This window comes from Zea mays, chromosome 1 (genome assembly GCF_902167145.1).
Source record: "Zea mays cultivar B73 chromosome 1, Zm-B73-REFERENCE-NAM-5.0, whole genome shotgun sequence".
Lineage (NCBI taxonomy): Eukaryota > Viridiplantae > Streptophyta > Magnoliopsida > Poales > Poaceae > Zea > Zea mays.
The window spans coordinates 74,607,780-74,628,773 of NC_050096.1; the positions used below are offsets into that span (position 1 = coordinate 74,607,780).

The 20,994-nt window shown below is 45.6% G+C and overlaps 1 protein-coding gene across 2 annotated transcripts; it reads right to left on the bottom strand.

The window, feature by feature from the left end:
* Positions 1-9,270: 9,270 nt before the first annotated feature.
* On the bottom strand, positions 9,271-14,192 carry LOC100283474 (uncharacterized). 2 transcript variants are annotated; one of them, XM_008679223.4, is made up of 4 exons: positions 10,552-14,192; positions 10,189-10,458; positions 10,077-10,113; positions 9,271-9,985 (listed from the first exon to the last, which is right to left on the bottom strand). In XM_008679223.4, the coding sequence occupies exons 1-4, from the start codon at positions 10,622-10,624 to the stop codon at positions 9,763-9,765; spliced, it is 603 nt and encodes a 200-aa protein (XP_008677445.1). In that variant the 5' UTR covers positions 10,625-14,192; the 3' UTR covers positions 9,271-9,762. The 2 variants fall into 2 exon arrangements, with proteins under 2 accessions (XP_008677445.1, NP_001149846.1); NM_001156374.1 differs by having other exon boundaries at positions 9,300-9,985; positions 10,219-10,458; positions 10,552-10,737.
* Between the last annotated feature and the right edge of the window lie 6,802 nt (positions 14,193-20,994).

Below are 20,994 nucleotides of genomic sequence, written 5' to 3' on the forward strand. Positions count from 1 at the left end.
TGTTTGAGCTGTGAACTCCTTGTGCTGTGTTTCGAGCTCAAGTCTTGGCTTGTGTGCGTGTGTGTGCTGCGGATTCGAGTCTTGCGTGCGTTGTCTTCCCTCTCTTACTCTTGTGCCTCTTTGTCATCTATACTATAAGGGCGAGAGGCTCCAACTTGTATAGATTCCTCGCAAACAGGAGAAGAACACTAAACAAAAAGATCGTGGTATTCAAGTTGATCATTGGATCACTTGAAAGGGGTTGATTGCAACTCTCGTCCATTGGGACGCCACAACGTGGAAGTAGGCAAGTGTTATACTTGGCCGAACCACGGGATAAACCATCGTGTCTCTTGTGCTGCTTTTCTCTATGATTGTTTTGTTCACAAGAGCTCGCTTCATAGCAACTTGATTAACTCGCACTAACACTTTTATAATCAAGTTTGTGGCTATTTAGTGTTTGATTTTATAGGATCACCTATTCACCCCCCCTCTAGGTGCTCTCAACTGATATAAGAGTCGTACTCTTCATCTAAGGGACTAACAACCCGAAGAGATGGATCCTAAGGGTAAGGGGATGGTGGTCAACGACAAGGAGAAGGAGTCCCTCTTCAACGAGCCAAGAGACGACAAGCCCACTGACTCAGGCTCGAGTCATAAGAAGAGAGACGGGAAGAAAAAGAGGCGCATCAAGAAGATTATATACTATGACAGCGACGCCTCCTCTTCTTCACTAAGGGATGACGACGACAACTCATACAAAATAAAGACGGTTAATCAAAACTACTCCTTTGATTACTCTCGCATCCCTTATAATTCAAATGCTCATTTGCTATCAATTCCACTTGGGAAACCCCCACACTTTGATGGAGAAGACTATTCTTTCTGGAGCCATAAAATGCGTAGTCATTTATTTTCCCTGCATCCTAGTATCTGGGAGATTGTTGAAAACGGAATGCATTTTGATAGTACCCCGTTTTCATAAATGAGCAAATTCATAAAAATGCCCAAGCCACTACTGTGTTGCTAGCATCTCTATGCAGGGATGAATATAACAAGGTCAATGGCTTGGACAACGCCAAACAGATTTGGGACACCCTCAAAATATCTCACGAGGGTAATGATGCCACCATGATCACCAAGATGGAACTGGTGGAAGGCGAGCTGGGGAGGTTAGCAATGATTAGGGGAGAGGAGCCAACACAGACCTACAACAGGCACAAGACCCTGGTCAACAAAATCCGAAGCTACGGAAGCACAAGATGGACGGATCATGATGTCGTCTGACTCATGCTCAGGTCATTTGCAGTTATTGACCCCCATCTTGTCAACCTTATTCGTGAAAACCCCAGGTACACCAAGATGACACCCGAGGAAATCCTTGAAAACTTCGTGAGCGGGCGCATGATGGTGAAGGAGGCACGATACGTGGACGATGAACTAAACGGTCCACTACCCATCTATGAGCCACAGCCTGTTGCTCTCAAAGCAACAAGCAGCAGGGAGGAGCTACCGAGCAAGGTAGCACAAGTAGAGGCTGCCGGGCTCAATGAGGATGAGATGGCGCTTATCATCAAGCGCTTTAAGACCACGCTAAAAGGATGCAAGGAGTACCCCAACAAGAACAAAACAAGGGGAAAACGCTCCTGCTTCAAATGCGGTGAGACTGGTCATTTCATAGCTCAATGCCCGATAATGATAATGACCATGGACAAGAAAAGCATGGGAAGAGGGAGAAGAAGAAGAACTACAGGAAGGCCAAGGGCGAGGCGCACATCGGGAAGGAATGGGACTCCGACTGCTGCTCCTCCGACTCTAAGGATGAAGGACTAGTTGCCTCGGCCTTCAACAAATCTTCGCTCTTCCCCAACGAACGCCATACATGCCTTATGGCTAAGGAGAAGAAGGTACGTATTCGAGACACTCCAAAGTACTCCTCTTCTAGCGATGAGGAATCTTCCAAAGATGAGGTAGATTACACTGATCTGTTTAAGGGATTAGATAGAGCTAATGTAGACAAAACTAATGAATTAATTGATGCTCTTAATGAAAAAGATAAACTGCTAGAAAAGCAAGAGGATATTTTATATGAGGAACATGACAAGTTTGTTATTGTTCAAAAATATCTTGCTTTAGAAATTAAGAAAAATGAAATACTGTCATCTGAGTTATCTTCCTGTCATGAATCTATTGCTAGCTTAAAAGATTTAAATAATGATTTGAATACTAAGTTAGAAAAAGCAAATACAACTAGTTCATGTGTAGAACACGTAGTTATTTGCAATAGATGTAAAGATGTTAATTTTGATAAACATGTTGCTACTATGCTAAGTTAAATAATGATGTTGCAAGTCTTAACGATCAACTTAAGACTTGCAAAAATGATTATGAGAAATTAAAATTTGCTAGGGATGCCTACACCGTTGGTAGACACCCCTCAATTAAGGATGGACTTGGTTTTCGAAAGGAAACCAAGAACTTAACAAGCCAAAGGACTTCCGATCTTAAGGGGAAAGGGAAGGCTCCTATGGCCACTAGCTCACATTCCTCACATGATCAAAAGAAACATGCCTATCTTTATGCTCATGTTAAGAAAGTTTATCATTATAATAGGAGTTATAATCATGCTGCTTTACCTATTTATAATGATTCACATGTTATGTTTGCATCAAGCTCTACTTATGCACATGATAGAAATAGGCCTAGGCGTAATCATGTTGTGTCTCACGCGCCTAGAAAATCTTGCAATGGACCTACTACTGTCTATCATGCTTGCAATGCTTCCTTTGTACTTTTATGTAAAAATGCAAAAGTGGTAGCTAGGAAGTTGGGATCCAAATGCAAGGGAGACAAGACTTGCATATGGGTTCCAAAAACTGTTGTGACTAACCTTGTAGAACCCAACAAGAGTTAGGTACCTAAGACCTAAGCTTAAATTCCTTGCAGGTTTATGCATCCGGGGGCTCAAGCTGGATTATCGACAGCGGATGCACAAACCACATGACGGGGGAGCAGAAGATGTTCACCTCCTATGTCAAGAACAAGGATTCCCAGGATACGATCATCTTTGGAGATGTGAACCAAGGTAAGGTCAAAGGGTTGGGGAAAATAGCCATCACATCCGAGCATTTTATCTCTAATGTGTTTTTAGTTGAATCGCTCGGGTATAATTTATTGCCTATGAGTCAATTATGTAACATGGTTTATAATTGTTTATTCACAAATATTGATGTATCTGTCTTTAGAAGAAGTGATGGTTCACTAGCTTTTAAGGGTGTACTAGATGACAAGCTCTATTTAGTTGATTTTTCGAAAGAGAATGTCGTTCTAGATGCATGCTTAATAGCTAAGACTAATATGGGCTGGCTTTGGCATCACCGTCTAGCACATGTTGGGATGAAGAACCTTCATAAGCTTCTAAGGGAGATCATGTGTTAAGTCTAACCGATGTCTGTTTTGAGAAAGACAGACCTTGTGCAGCGTGCCAAGCAGGGAAACAGGTGGCAAGCACTCATCATAGCAAAAATGTGATGACAACGTCAAGACCACTGGAACTTCTTCATATGAATCTCTTCGGTCTCGTTGCCTATCTCAGCATCGGGGGAAGTAAGTATGGTCTTGTTATAGTTAATGATTTTTCCTGCTTCACTTGGGTGTTCTTTTTGCAGGACAAATCCGAAACCCAAGGGACCCTAAAGCACTTCTTAAGGAGAGCTCAAAATGAGTTTGAGCTTAAGGTGAAGAATATAAGAAGCAACAATGGGTCCGAATTCAAGAATCTACAAGTTGAAGAGTTTCTTGAGGAGGAAGGCATCAAGCATGAGTTCTCCGCTCCCTACACACCACAACAAAATGGTGTGGTAGAGAGGAAGAACAGGACACTAATCGACATGGCGAGAACGATGCTTGGTGAGTTCAAGACACCTGAGCGTTTTTGGTCGGAAGCTGTGAACACAGCTTGCCATGCCATAAACCGGCTCTACCTGCACCGTCTCCTCAAGAAGACCTCCTACGAACTCCTAACTGGTAACAAACCCAAAGTTTCTTATTTTCGTGTATTTGGGAGCAAATGCTACATTCTGGTGAAGAAAGGTAGACATTCGAAATTTGCTCCCAAGGCAGTAGAAGGGTTTTTACTAGGATATGACTCAAATACAAAGGCGTATAGGGTCTTCAACAAATCATCAAGATTATTTGAAGTCTCTAGCGACGTTGTATTTGATGAGACTAATGGCTCTCCAAGAGAGCAAGTTGATCTTGATGATATAGATGAAGATGAGGTTCTGACGGCCGCAATGTGAACTATGGCGATAGGAGATGTGTGACCACAGGAACTACAGGAACAAGATCAACCTTCTTCCTCGACAATGGTGCATCCCCCAACTCAAGACGATGTACATGTACCTCAAGAAGAGGGGTAGGATCAAGGGGAAGCACAAGAAGAACAGGTTATGGAGGAAGAAGCACCACAGGCCCCTCCAACTCAAGTCCGAGTGATGATCCAAAGACATCACCTCGTCGATCAGATTCTGGGTGACATCAGCAAGGGAGTAACCACTCGCTCACTATTAGCTAATTTTTTGAGCATTTACATCATTTATCGTTTATTTGTGGTGCTCAAGTTGTACAAGTCATGCCCGGACTTCACAAGTCCGTATGCAAATGATGCACACGTTTAAGGGGAGATGAGCTACAACTTGACTCCCTTGAGACTAACGTGTTTGTTTGAGTACACTTGAAGTAGTCTCGAAGGACCATTGAAAGGGAAAATGAACTTGGACGACGAAACGACTTCCACTGCACTCCGGTATATGTGTATTGAATTCCAAGTTCATCCAAATTCTCTCATTGCCTTTTTGCTCTTATTCAACATTTTGGTGAGGCAACGAGGTTAAAAGGGCCAAAAGTTATCCCGTTTTGGTGCTTAATGCCAAACGGGGAGAAATTAAGGTCAAAGCAATTGGATCAGCCAACCACTTGTGAATTTCAAAAATAAGTAGAGTTAGAATTTGTATTTTGCACAAATGACTCTTATTGCAAAATTTGGTCTCTTGTGGGGGAGAATTTTGATTATGGGAAAGGGGGAGTTTTATTTTGGCACTTGATCAATTTTACTCTTAGAATATCTCTCTAATTGCAATCAAGTGTGTTTGACTTAGAGATAGGAAGAAGAATTTGATTTGCAAAAACAAACCAAGTGGTGGCAAAAGTGATCCAAATATGCCAAAATCCTATGTGAGTAAATTTGGTCTTCAATTTGCACACTTTAGTTGCTTTTTAATGTGTTCGCATGAATCACCAAAAAAAGGGAGACTGAAAGGGAAATGTGCCCTTGGGCCATTTCTATAATTGTTTTGGTGACTGAATGCCCAACACTTTGTTTTAAACTCATATGAGCTAAGTAGGTGAAAAGTGCACATCAAAGAACAAGATATGTTTCTAGACTTAGTAAATTGTTTTTGGGTACTAACATGTCTATCTAAGTGCTAGAGACATATCCAAGAAACAAGGAAAAGAAATGGAGAAGGACTGGCTCGGTTCAGCCAAAACAGCACCAGCCTGTGGCGCACCGGACTGTCCGGTGGTGCACCGGACAGTGTCCAGTGCCCAGGCTGGCCCGACGGTGAACTGGACGCTCTCGGGAATCGGCGGGGCGACGTGGCTAAAAATCACCGGACTGTCCGGTGGTGCACCGGACTGTCCGATGAGTCATCAGCGCTCGCGCCCAAGTCTTTGGCGACGAACTCGTCGCTCTCGGGAAAAGAAAAAGACGTCTCGACTAAAATTCACTAGACTGTCCGATGGTGCACCGGACTGTCCGGTGAGTCAACGACGCCAGCGGCCAACGGTCGCCTGCGCAATCAACGGGTGACACGTGGCTTAGCCAACGGTCGGATGGTCGCACCGGACTGTCCGGTGTGCACCGGACAGTGTCCGGTGTGCCAACCGATTCGAAGATCTAACGGTCGGCTTCACCAGAAAAGGAAAGGGATCACGCACCGGACTGCTACAGTAGCTGTCCGGTGGTGCACCAGACTGTCTGGTGCACCACTCGATAGAAGGCAAGATTTGCCTTCCAAGTTGATCTCCAACGGCTCATAGCTGCCTTGGGGCTATAAAAGGGACCCCTAGGGGCATGGAGCAGAATACCAAGCATTCACTAAGCATCCTAAGACTCCCAGACTCCGCCTCCACGCATTTGATTAGTTATGTTAGTGATTTGAGCTCCGTTTGAGCTGTGAACTCCCTGTGATGTGCTTTGAACTCAAGTCTTGGCTTGTGTGCGTGTGTGTGCTGCGGATTCGAGTCTTGCATGTGTTGTCTTCCCTCTCTTACTCTTGTGTCTCTTTGTGATCTATATTGTAAGGGCGAGAGGCTCCAACTTGTGGAGATTCCTCACAAACGGGAGAAGAACACTAAACAAAAAGACCGTGGTATTCAAGTTGATCATTGGATCACTTGAAAGGGGTTGAATGCAACTCTCGTCCATTGGGACGCCACAACGTGGAAGTAGGCAATTGTTATACTTGGCCAAACCACAGGATAAAACATTGTGTCTCTTGTGCTGCTTTTCTCTGTGATTGCTTTGTTCGCAAGAGCTCGCTTCATAGCAACTTGATTAACTCGCACTAACACTTTTATAATCAAGTTTGTGGCTATTTAGTGTTTGATTTCACAAGATCACCTATTCACCCCCCTCTAGGTGCTCTCACTTTCCCCTGTTGCAGGGCCACTAGGTCTACCAAATCTAATTCATAATCACCGGAAAAGTAACGATCGTGGAATTTTTGTTCTAACTCCCCCCATGACAAAATAGAATTAGGCGGTAATGTGGCGTACCATGCGAACGCGGTTCCCGTTAAAGACAATGAAAATAGACGCACGCGGAACGCTTCTGTGTCAGCCAATTCTCCTAATTGTGCTAAAAATTGGCCTATTTGTTCACGCATGCTTTTTCCATGGTCACCCGAAAATTTTGCGAATTCGAGTATCCTGGTTCCCTGTGGGTATGGGTGGTGATCAAATCGGCTGCCATAAGGTTTCCAATATGATTGCCCCCTAGGGACCATGCTTACTCCGAGCTTATCTCGGAACGCCTCAGCTATTTCTTCCCTCACTATATCAATGGCAGCCGGTGCGAGACCACCGGCTCTCTGGTCAACCATAGGTGGGGTTGACTGGATATTAGCATGTTGTCTTCCCCCCCATTGGTTTGAGTTATATGGTGCATTACTATTTGCCTTATATGGTTCATAGGATTGACCATTCCTTTATGGCCTTCTAGGCGGGGCCGGAAAGTACTCGCCCCCATGCGCCTGAGATTCCGTATTAATGGGCTGATGCATAGTATAGTGTGAGGGGAGGTGTTGCTGGGGCGGATGAGGATTCAAGTAGCAATCTTCCTCAAAAAACTCTACCCCGGAACGTCCGGTCGAATATGCAGACCGTCCGGTGGTATGCGCGGATTGTCCGGGTATGTGCCTGGACCGTCCGTGATTGTACGCAGACCGCCTGTCGCTGTATGCGGACGGTCTAACTGGGTAATTTAGATTCTGCGCAGTACATTGTGGCTCGGGCGCATGTCTTGGTAATTCATTAAAAATCGGGCCGGCCGCCGTTGGCCCGGACGTTTCGCGCTCACGTGCGGACGGTCCGGACATGTGCAGATCGGCTGATATACTGCCGATTTGTGGTTGCTCAGGGTATGTGTCCATCGGCATCCCATAAAGGGGTTGTGACTGGTCGTGACAACCTATAGTCGATGCATTACGTGTATTTTCCTCCAATTCGACCTCGTGCGAAGGAAAACTTGCAACAGTAGATTTATCAAACACACGTACTAGCCTCCTATAATCATTTTTGCATACCCCCTATGATATTTTGCATTTGTTCTCGCTGTCCATCTACATAATTCTTAAGAGATTGTAGCTCGCATGTGTTACTTACATTGGGGATATCTGGTGTGGGTCGGAGCGAAGCCGGATCCGTCGCCCGTTGCCGAACGACTTTGTTGTTCCTGTCCACCTTGAAGTTGGCCAGGAACTTTGCCTTTGCCTCTTGGATCAGCTGCTCCTTGTGCTCCTCGAACTGGAGTTGTTCGACAGCCGACAAGGTTTCCCAAGTCGGCTCTATGATGTTGTTGGGGGAGACTTCAGAGCTATCCCTTGATCCGGCCATTGAGGGCCGATTTGATGGTACATATGTGATGTCCCCAACGGAGTCGCCAAAAGTGTGTTGGTGCCTTTTTCGGGCGCCAATCACTAAACAAGAACCGCGACGGTGCTCTCTGTACAGGAGCGGACGGTCCGTGACCTGGCGCAGGGCTTAGGTTTTCCTGCCTGACGGCCGGACGGTCCACGCGTGTGCAGGGGCGGCGAAGGTCGCCGGCGGCGCCTGGATCTCGCTCCCGGGAGGGAACCCGTCGGGTAGGATAGATCCTAGGTGTTGTCTAGGCTCGGCAGGCCGACCTAGATTTCTCTAATCGACGTAGAGTCGAAGAGAAGCGGGGAATTTGGGGATTAGAAGGCTAAACTAGAACTAGACTAGACCTACTCCTAATTGTATAAGAAATAAATGCGAGATAAACTGGTTATTGATTCGATTAATGATTCCAAATCGGCTGTATTCCTCTGTTTTTATAGAGGAGGGGGCTGGACCCGTTACAGACAAACTCCCGAGCTAATTCCATGAATTACGTCAACAAACACAGCAAGAAACTCGGAACCCTAATCTGTTCTGCGCGCGCGGACCGTCCGGTGGCTCAATATGGTGCCCAACAACGTAGAAACTATATTCCTATGTTACTTAATGAATATGTGATTAGTTTAAAATAAATTATGTTTTAGGATGGAGGGAGTAAAACCGAAGGTAAAAAGAAGCTGAGCTTAATTAGCTACAACAAACTTGAAATTCTGTTTGCATCCAGCCTCGAAGCTTCGTGCTGATTTTCAGATAGATCAGACACCACGTTACGTAAAAGACTGATGAATCGGGAAGAAATAGAAAACAAGCAGTTATCATGGAATTTAACGTGTCAAGTGGGCCGCGAATCCACATGGCTGGCCACATGCCGTCCTCCGACACCAAAGTGGGAGCGCCGCAAGATTCTGTTCTGTGCGAGACAAGAAGCCACCAGCAGGCAGCAGCAGCCGCAGAGGATAAAAGAGCTTCCAGCCTTCCAGATAGAAGAGTAGGGACCGACAGACACTGAGACACCTAAGATCCGTCTAGATACGCGTGCTCACTCCAGCTAATGCTGAAGCTGAACCGAAACCACCGGCCGGGTTGCTCTAGGCTTAAACTAATCACAAGTAAATAATGGCAGCAGAACAAAGAGTTTGATTAGAAACAAACAAACAAAGGGCTAGCGACAAGTCTTGTACATAAAACAAGAAAAGAAGAGAGGTACGTACAAACAAGGAAGACATGAATGGTCCTCGGAGGAAAAGAGACAGCCATCCTACCAGCGAATAAACCACACGCCATCCCGTCGTGTAGCTAGGATTCATCAAAAAAGGCACGCACCGCACCCCGCAACCCCAACCACCGTCGCCACTAGCAGTGTGGGGTGTGAGGTGAAAATGAAGCTGGAACCAAAACCAACCAACCAGCCAGTTCCACCGCACTCTTCTTCGTCGCAGTACGTACAGCTCCCCGGCCCGTCCCCTTCCGCCATGGAGCAAGCCAAGTAGCAGCAGCAGCTGGCTCATGTTCAGAGAGGTATGGTACTGAACACGACCAGACATAAGACGAGGGGAGGCTGCCGTTAATGGCGCGGCAGGGCTAGGTTAGGAAGGAGAGGACGGCGAGTGCGAGGCCGAGGGACGCGGCGCTGGGGAGCAGGCCCGGCGCGGCGGCGGCGGCGGCGTCAAAGGCGTTGCCCGTGGGTCCCAGGCCGGTAGTAGTGCTGCCGCCCATCCCGTTCCCGGTGCCGTTGAAGCCGGTGCCCGCGCTGGGGCTGAAGGTGCTGCTGCCCGCCGTCCCGGTTCCAGTCCCAGCACCGGCGCTGCATGCATTGCAATTTGCAACCATCTCCACGTCATTCACCCGTCCGTATTCTCCAAGACTAATAACGCAGTAGTAGTAGTAGTGTGTACCTGGTGGCACTGGAAGCGAAAGTGCACCCGGAGAAACCTGCATCAAGTGTGGACAGGACAGGCAATGTTTCAGAACAACGAGATGGCTGCCGTTACCATTAAGAAATTATACTCGTGTCGGTGGTGGAGGAATCGTTTGTACTCGGGTCGGTGGTGGAGACGGTGGCTGCGCCGCCGAAGTCGCAGGTGGCGCCCCTGGCCTTGTTGTTCTGGTAGTAGGTGTTGGCGGCCCAGGAGCAGTGCGCGGCGGCGGTGTCCGGGCTGTAGCACCCGCCGCCCTGCAGGATGGGCGTGCAGTCGGCGCCGCCCTGCGGGCCGCACGCGAAGTCGATCGCCTTCTGCAGCACCGCCGTCGGCTGGTCCGAACGGCACACGCAGAAATCTGCCCCCGCGCGCGCGCGAGTCAGTTTAGCTTCGAAATGGAGACGGGCGTCCAGAGACAGGCGTCAGCAGCAGCGTGCTATGCTGTTGTTACCTGACGCAGCGAGCGGGGAGGAGAGGAGGAGCACGGCGGCCACGAGCGCCAACGCCGACGACGACGCCTCCATCGCGCAGTCGCAGTCTCTCACCACGCCTCCTCACCAGAGAAGGAGCAGAAGAAGCTGAAGCTGAAAGGATTGCGGTTGGATTGGAGAGAAGGAAGGACGAGAGCTGGTGGCGGGTTTCTTTCAGATCGTAGCTGAGTCAGAGAGTGCGCGTGCACCTCTGTACCAGCACGCCTAGTTTATAGTGGGGGAATGGAGGGGACGGACCCAGGATCCGGCCGCTTCGGCACAGCAGCTCAAGGCTGGCGCTGGCGTCTGCTGCTGCTGGTGAGCCGAGCTGAGCAGTAGCGGCTACGTACAGGACAGGGACCAGTCTGTAGTACTCTGTCCCTGTTTGGTGACTGCGCCCGCCGGCGCGGCGTCGGTGACTTTGATCCCTCGGGAGTCGGGACCCTTCCTTTTCTTTACTGCTCCCTCTACTCCGACGGCCGAATCGGATCCTCGTGGACGAACGCTGCTGCCACCAGAGATCCCACCCCGGCCGGAGAGCTTTCTTCGCAACTCTGTTCTCTTTTCGCCGCCGCCGCTGCCGCTGCCCGGCCTGACTCACAAAGCGACGTCCCCGTCCTTTCGCGCCTCCTTCCATTGCTGGTAATACAGCATTGGCTTCTCCTCTCTCTCTTTTTTCTTAAAAGAACAAGGGGAAAATGACCTAGAATCTGCTTTGCACCAAAGACAACAAAAATAAAAGAAAGTTGTAAACCCAGGTGCTTCCGGGTCTCGTTGCGAATTGCCGACTTGCCGTCCACCTTGTGGCAAGGTTGCTGCCCTTTTAAGCCGGCACACGTGTGGAACACGGACGCGAGTGTGCCGTGTGTACGTGAGGGCCCGAGTCTGCCGTGTGTTTGAAAAAACACAAACAAAGTAGTAGCATTTTCCTTTTTGAAAAAAAAACGGACTGCCTTTTACATTTCGGTTGCATTTTTTTTTTTGAAAAGTTTCTTTTTGAGAAGCACAATATACACGTGCTCAAAGTTGATAGTCACACCGTATAGCGCAGGACCAGTAGATATATGCCCGGTTTGTTTTATCTTTTTACACCTTCTCTCCAACAAAAGCGGTTGCGGACCGCCAAACGTTCAACTTTTCCGACAACTTCTATAAAATCAATTTGTTAAAACCCATCTAAGATCAATATAAACACATAATTCGTCGAGTCATTGCAATAGTAGGAATTCGTCACTTTCTAGATCATATGGATACTCAGATCCGCTCCACCGCCAAATTCTCCCCACAGCCAGCTCAGAAAAGCTGGTCAGAAAAAAGCTGAACCAAGCAGACGCGTACACTCACAATACATGTGTCCAATCTATTCTAAGGGCATTTTCAGTTTTGGGGGAGAACGATTCTTAGCCAGATTTTTTGTCTAATTTATATAAGGTTTGATCAGCTGAAACAATTCCCAGTGAAATCTAGCACAAACGAGCAACCACTGTAAGGGGCCGTTCGTTTCTTCGGGAATGGAGGCATGGAACAATTCCTAGCCGGTTTGTTTCTCTAATTTATATAAGTTTTGATCAGCTAGAATGATTCCTGGTCCATTCCTGGACAAACGAACATTTGTGTCGGATTGTACCCGGAATCGTTACAGCTACTCAAAGTTTATATAAATTAGAGAAGCAATCCGGTTAGAAATCGTTCCGACCCACCAATCCGACACAAACAAACAAGGCCTAAGGTGTCTTGAATCCAGACAACAAAACACCGAAGCCCTGTTTGGTTCCCAAGAATTGAGAGGGACTGAAAAGGTAATCTAATAACAAAATGATTTCAGTTCAATGCTACCTAATGATTTCAGACAATGTTTTAAAGTGTACAGTTCAGATACATGCTTCTTTCCTGGAATGTGTGTGTGTGTGTTTTTTTTAGTCACAAATCCACACACATGTTTGAGTGAGGGCCTGAGGGGCCTGTAGACGAGCTGAAGTTCAGAATGAAAACTAAACCCCATCAAAATTCAGCCATTTTCTAGCACTAACATAGGAGTATACAGTAAACCTTTGTAAAGTAAGTGGCACGAACACTCTATTCTAGCACTAACATATCAGTACAGTTTAATATATAATTATATATACACAAAAGCCACTAGAACTACATTACTGTGGTTCCATTCCATCGTTACACTACACCACTAAGAGCAATAAGGTATAAGTAAAAATGCATTTGTTTGTAGATCATCCTGGCAATTTAAGACTACAAGAAGTGTGGTGCTTACAATTAAGGTACCGCAGGTGCTTTGAATCAAGAAAAAAACTGCATACTTCTTTTTTTCACCATATTGCTGTTTTATTGACTTAAAGCTAAATTAACTGAAAGGAGGCTCTGCACTTTTTTCTCTCTTCATCCAAGCAACAGCCAACTTGATCAGTCCCTTCACTTGTGAGCAGTCGAATTCACCACCCAATCTAAAAATCTACAAACTCTGCTATCCAGAAAAGTTGATCCCCGTCCAATCTGTAAGAAATCATCTTGATGAGCGTCTTCAGCGTCACATGCAACCCTCTCATCTTCACGTTTGACCAAATCGAAAAGCCGTGTTCCTGACACTAGTTCAAGAGGCTTTGCGCCTCCGTCTAGGCGCGCCGCACGACCTAACTCCCCGCCGTGAAGAAAGGAGAAACTTCAAACAAGGCCACTCGTGTTTTTGATTCGGGTGGAAACAAACATCTCGTGGAGAAACAGCTGAACCACTCGTAACATTCCACCTGCAACGAGACCAGGATTTGTAGCATAGAATGGTTATATGGTGTGGGGTTTTGCAGGAACACTTGTGGGGCTCCTGTCAGTCCTCACCAGGTAATAATTTCTCATGAATGAACTTCTTGACTGAGTTTTTTTAGTTTTCTTCCCTTTCTTGACCACACTGTTGTTCATCATAACAAAACAAACCAGTCACGGCCAGTTCCTCTGAATCATCATGATGTGGACATATGTCGACAACACTGCTTATGACTTGTAGATTTCATGGTCTTGGGCAGGACTAATTGGCTTGGATCAGGTAACACGTCCACACAGGTCTAGATGCGATGCCCAATTGTGTCTCCTACATGACAATCGAATATTCCAAATCCAGTCTGGTTAGGTGCTGCCTCCAGGTTGTGTTGTGTACATACTACATTCTGGGCGAATTGGGGCTTTGAGCATCCATAGGTCACTATCACCAGACATCTCGAAAGGAAACCAAATGTGAATTTCAATCCCTAGATTTCTGCTGTTCAACGTGGTGGGACTGGAAACGAAGATGCAACCGAATTCCATCGAAAGACTCTTGTGGGAAAACAGAAAAAACCATGTACACGCGCACCCGCGTGGATTCTGTATGGGGCGAGGGAGGATTTCTGGGAGCAAGAGAGTAGCAGGCAGAGCAGAGGCTTAGGAGAGTTATGGAGATAACCGTAGTTTGCTGCTGCGGACCTTGAAGCGCACCGCAGCAGCAAGCCGTCGTTGCTGCTCACCGCCGAGCGCCGACAGGCGCGCTGCAGCTGCTCCTGTCCCAGGCCACTCAAGCGAGTGCTCGGTTAGTCGGTTGTGAGTTGTCGTCCAGACGGCGACGACGGGCCGGACAGCGGCGGCTTCGTCGTTCCTGTTTTGCTCAAAAGTGCATATGGCCGTACGAGGCCCGCGACTTCGCTATTTAAGCCCTATTCGAGTCCTTTACGAGCATAGGCCTTGTCCAGTAAGGGTGTCGTATCGGGCTCGTTCTGAGCTTTTGGCCTTTCAGACTAGCACGAGCGGATCCATTTCTAAACGGGTTAAGACTCGATCTATTTAATAAGACAAATATTATAAAAAATCTCTATTTTTTATTTAAAATCTATCATTTATTTGTGAAATGTGTATTATTTGTAATATATGTTATTGAATTTAGTTATATCCTTCAATTATGATTTAAAAATATATTCATTTTTTTATGGTGGTCTAATTTTAAACTTGATTTATACGTTGGCAGGCTTGGGCATACACGGTGAACATTTTTAGGCCAGTATTAACGGCCTGGCCCGATTGGGCACATCCTTTGTCGGGCTCGTTCAACGAGTTGAGACCGTCGGACAGCTCAGCCCAAATAATTAATCGGGCCTAACTGTATCGTGCTTAAGCGGGTCGGGCGACCCATTTGGACATCTCTAATTCATGTGTCACATTTCCAAGCGTATTCTTAGGTTGTACTACCTGCGTCCAAAAAAATACAATTCTAGATGCATTATGGATTGAAGTACCTAAAATTTGATTAATAATATAGATAAAAAATATTAATATTTGTAGTACTAAATAAAGTATATTTTACATACATATACTTTTACGTGATATTGTCATAAATTTGATTTTTTTAAAACTAAGGAAATATTTGGTTGCGGTACTGAAATAAAGATGGGTCCATCCTACTTCTCTAAAATAATAAAATGATCATATTTCTAGATTTAATTAAAGGATTGATATTAAAGTCTCATATGGTATATGACTTCATTTGGCTTGTTTTATAATGTGTCTCGACGAGGCAGAGCTATTTTTTATTAAACAACTAGAAAAAGTTTCTCCAGCTTTTTTTAAAAATTAATACTTCATCCTAAAATATAGTTCTTTTAGTATATTTTTTCTCCACATTCATTCAAATAATAATAAGTATAGACATATATGTAAGCTACATTTATATGTTACTTTAATGAATGCATGGTTAATATAAAGGAAAATATATTTAGGAATGGAGGGTGTATAAACTATTATAATAATTATAATTAGTGTTGTTTTTACTAAATATTTTCTAAAACTAGCTTAATTAGAGGAGTTGCTTCAGGTGAGCAGCAAGAACTCAAGTCCAAGCCCTTTTCCAAGGCTGTTTAACAGATAGTGTATATTACCATGTAGAATACCGTTTTATATGTATATAAGACTATCTCCGGCAGACTCTCTATATCACTCTCTATTTCAAACTTCATTTTGCAAATAGTTTAATATACACTGCAAAATAGTACTTTACACGGTTGTTTACACGACCTACTTGAGATGGTCTAACACTTTTGTTTATATAGTAAAGTTTGGAATATCAATGAGATATGTAAGTTGTTGGAGATAATATAAAATGGAACATAGCCCGTTCTAAACTAGGATATTATCAATATTTTAGATACTTCTTCCGATATCCTATTATTTGTCGTTTAGAACAATGACACGATTTCAAAAAAAAAACTTTGACCAATATTTTTTTGTTAAAGTACAAATAAACCCTTAAAACATTTATACTTTTATAAAAAGTACTTTTTAAGACAAATTAGACCATATAAATATTAGGTATCAAAACTAAATAACAAACATTTATTTGTAGTAAAAAATTTACAAGTTTGACTCAATCATTGTTTAAAACGACAAATAATAAGACATCATATGAGTATGTTATAGCAACTTCAAGAGTCTCTCTATATTCTTTATAATCTATACAAACATAGATTTTTGTAAAATAAACCCCTACAACATCTTATCTAAATGGCTATCTAAATATAGATATCTTTTATTCCAAATTTCTCGCTAGCCAAATATAGAAAACGTGAATGGCTCTCTAGAGTGCAAACAAAATATAAAAAGATTGTTGGAGACCAAAAAAATATAGAAAATGGTTTATATGAAAATGACTCTCCAAACAATAATTTAGAGAGTGAAATTTGTAAAGACTCTTAGAGATGCTCTTAGACAACTGTTTAAATAGGCCTTGGCTGTTGTATGCGAGAAAGGAGAGAGAAAAAGCTCGATAAACAGTTGGCAAACAATAGCAGGAAGTGGTTAAGCTATCAAATGATCCTTATACTATGTTCATCAGCCTTCCTATTTTATCCCTATCTCGGATCATATGCACTGTTGTCTGGAAAACCTTACGGTAAAACATATAAGGCTATTCTCAACAGAAGTTTCATGGTTGTCTCATGCACATTTAATAGTGTTGGGGGCCTTCGGCTTCCGAAGGTCCTCAAAAACATGATTTAACAATGTTTCTGGAGTATGATACATGAACAGGTACCTTCGGACTTAGGTCAAAACCACAGGGTGAAGAAGCATAAAGAATACGAAGGATGGTGCATAGCCGAAGCTATGCGCAGGGGAGCTTCGGCATGATAGCAGAAAAGGAAACCGACTTAAAGAGGAAAAGACTATTTAAACCCCGATGGATTACTATAGAGTTATTAGCAAATGTAAAGGGCATGAGTGTAATTTTATATGGGCTGCGTCCCATGCCTATAAATAGATGAACAGTGCTCCCGTACTGTTCAGGCTGACTCGACATTTGCTTTTGCGTCACGCTTGTACTTTTGCCTTCTTTCAAGCCGAAGGTACATTTGCAATTTGTTATCAATCCTATTTTTCAATTAAGATAAGATAGATATAAGGTAATAATAATATTCAAGTGCTTATGTTATTTCCCATACCTTATATGAATCCTTCTTCATTATTTGTTGTGCTTATGAAGGTATATCCTTCATAACCAACTTTTTTGGATTTTAGCCCTTTTTGGGTTTTTTTGCACAACTATGCCCTTTACAATTTCATTTCAAAAAATGGACCCTAACCTCGGCATCGTCATCATTGGCGTCGAGGTAACACATAGTGGCACCGACATAATTGGCGCCGACTTTTCCTACGTGGCAGCCGATGTGGCAAGTCTTAGGGGGTCGGCGCCATAGATCTTGGCGCCGACCCCCCTAGATAGCACCGGACCCCACCGTCAAGGGGGGTCGGCGCCAAGATCTATGGCGCCGACCCTCTGGGACTTGCCACATCGGCTGCCACGTAGGAAAAGTTGGCGCCAATGGTACTGGCGTCGCTGTGCCTTACCTCGGCGCCAATGATGATGGCGCCGAGGTTAGGGTCCATTTTTTGAAATGAAACTGCAAAGGGCATAGTTGTGCAAAAAAAACCAAAAAAGGGTTAAAATCCAAAAAAGTTGGCCTTCATAACCTTCGTCCGAAACTCGTTATATCCCAAGGGGAAATAATGCTTCGAAGGACGAAGGACTTTAACGTTTAACAATTTCTGTGTTGCCTTGTTCTTAATTCATAGCATTTAAGGACAAGTCCCCAACATTGGCGCCCACCTCCGATGAACTCTTATCGACCACCTTCGGAAAGCATTGACCTTCGTCATGCCACCGAAGAAAGCTTCGGCGACAGGGGCTGCCGCTCTGCAGCCGCTGGATCCGAACCAGGAGACCCTTTCTCTTCGAGAGGCCCGAAGCCAGAAGAGGAAGGCCACCAGTCCAACGCCCCAGGAGGATGAGTTGGACCAAGAGATCAGGAATATGGAGATGCTTCATCAGCAAGTGCAAAAGAAGAAGGAAAAAATGGCTCGGCTAGCTGACCTGCAAAGGCAGATTGACGAAGCCACTGAAGAAGTACGCCATCTTGCTCAAGATGAGCAAGAACGAAGGCCCCAGCATAGGGAGCTTCATCAAGAAGGATTGTTTGATGATGATGGATGGTATGATGATTCTCATCATGGAAATTTTGCTTTTGATGATGCTTCTCCTCTGTCAACAGAACTGCAGGCTACACCTTGGCCTCCATCTTAAAAACCACCTCAGCTTCCCATGTACGACGACATTCAGATCCGAAGCAGTTTCTGATGAGCTACGAAGCTACCATATCTTCATATGGAGGCAATACTGCAGTCATGGCAAAATCTTTTGTCATGGCAGTCAAGAATGTTGCATAAACCTGGTACTCCTCTCTTTGGCCAGGAACAATCACATCATGACAGAAGCTAAAGGACATGCTGATTACCAGTTTCCAAGGGTTTCAGACGAAGTCGGATACTGCTCAAGCTTTGTTCCAGTGCACGCAGGATCACGAGGAATACCTTCAGGCATATGTCCGAAGGTTCTTGCGTCTGAGGGCACAAGCACCAACAGTGCCCAATGAAATTGTCATTGAGGCCATGATCAAGGGGCTTCGGCCAGGACCTTCGGCCCAATATTTCGCCAGGAAACCCCCTTAGACCTTGGAGAAATTGCTTCAGAAGATGGATGAATACATCCGCGCTGATAATGACTTTTGTCAAAGAAGGGAGGAAGCTTACAGATTCTTCGAGATGACCAGGGGCTTCGGAGGGAGGATTCACCCAAGGCACGTCAGATCAATCCATTCTACTCAGAATGACGACAGAGGAGGTCAGCATCAGAGGTCGCAATATTCCTCCCAGGCTTCGGGGCAGCAACAAAGTTATCCTCGGCCTCCAGCTCCAAGGGGCAGAGGTGCCAGGGGCTTCGGTGGAAGGTTTGGGGATCAGCCCAGGAAAATTTATTGCCTATTCTGCGGTGAGGACAAGGGCCATACTACAAGGATGTGCCATGTCACCATCCAGAAACAGAAGGAGATAGAAGAAGCTGTAGCCCAACAGAACCAGCCAAAGCAAGTTATGCATACTGCTTCGTATCATTCACCGTACATACCAGAGTATGTGGGTAACCATCCTGCAGTTTCTGTTGCTTCGGCAAGCCAACCTCAGGCATCTTGGCAACAGCCTCCACCTCCACCACCAATGCAACCCGCATATCCCCAAGGCCAGCAGCCAGAAGGGAGTCAGCACACTCACCAGCAGCGAGACTTCAGGGAGCAGTCCGAAGCTCACACAGTCAACAGTACTGTGCCAGAATCGAAGCACATCTACTAAGAGATATCCTACCTCTGAAACAACTTTTATATTCGTCATCATTTTTCTTTTCAATAAAGAAGTAATCATTGAAAGCCTAGTTCTTTTGTTGTTTTCAATTTCTTGTAATAGCTTCGTCATTGACATGATATGATATACCTTCTTCACAGACTCACGAAGTTCCAAAAGTCAGTAAAACACGAAAGTTGTTCTCAAGAGAACGCGAGGTTCACAATTATATTACAAGATTTGCCGAAGCAACAAAAATTCGTTCTAAGGAACTGAAAGGGAATTGGGCTTTCACCTAGTTCCTAAATATTTTTGGTGGTTGAATTGCCCAACACAAAAATTGGACTAACTAGTTTGCTCTAGTGTATAAGTTATACAGGTGCAAAATGTTCACACTTAGCCAATAAAAAGACCAAGAGTTGGGTTCAACACAAGAGAAAAGGAGCAACAGAAGGCTCCTCTGGTCTGGCGCACCGGACTGTCCGGTGTGCCACCGGACATGTCCGGTGCACCAGGGGACTCCAACTTCGAACTGCTCGGCTTCGGGATTTTCCAGAGACCACTCCGCTATAATTCACCGGACTGTCCGGTGTGCACCGGACATGTCCGGTGCTCCAAGGAAGGGCGGCCTCCGGAACTCGCCAGCCTTGGGTTTTCACTTCAGCCGCTCCGCTATAATTCACCGGACTGTCCGGTGCATCTGCGGAGCAATGGCTACTTCAGGCGCCAACGGCTACCTGCAGCGCATTTATTGCGCGCCAGCGCGCGCAGAGGTCAGGCACGCCCATGCTGGCGCACCGGACACCCTACAGTGCATGTCCGGTGCGCCACCGGACATCAAGGCGGGCCCAGAAGTCAGAAGCTTCAACGGTCGGAATCCAACGGAACTGGTGACGTGGCTGGGGCACCGGACTGTCCGGTGTGCACCGAACTGTCCGGTGCACCATCGAACAGACGGCCTCCACCAACGGTCAAGTTGGTGGTTGGGGCTATAAATACCCCAACCACCCCACCATTCATTGCATCCAAGTTTTCCAGCTTCCAACCACTATACAAGAGCTAGCATTCATTGCAAAGCACACCAACAAGAGATCAAATCCTCTCCCAATCCCATTCAAAGCCCTAGTGACTAGAGAGAGTGATTTGTAGTGTTCTTTTGAGCTCTTGCGCTTGGATCGCTTCTTTTCTTTCGCATTCTTTCTTGTGATCAAACACTCACTTGTAATTGAGGCAAGAGACACCAATCGTGTGGTGGTCCTTGCGGGAACTTTGTGTTCCAAGTGATTTGAGAAGAGAAGCTCACTCGGTCCGAGGGACCGTTTGAGAGAGGGAAGGGTTGAAAGAGACCCGGCCTTTGTGGCCTCCTCAACGGGGAGTAGGTTTGCGAGAACCGAACCTCGGTAAAACAAATCCGTGTGTCACACTCCTCATTTGCTTGCGATTTGTTTTACGCCCTCTCTCGCGGACTCGTTTACATTTCTAACGCTAACCCGGCTTGTAGTTGTGTTTATATTTGTAAATTTCAGTTTCGCCCTATTCACCCCCCCTCTAGGCGACTTTCAATTGGTATCAGAGCCCGGTGCTTCATTAGAGCCTAACCGCTCGAAGTGATGTCGGGAGATCACGCCAAAAAGGAGATGGAGACCGGCGAAAAGCCCACTACAAGCCACGAGAGCACTTCATCGGAAGAGTCCCACACCAAAAGGAAGAAGAAGAAGAAGAAGAGCTCCTCC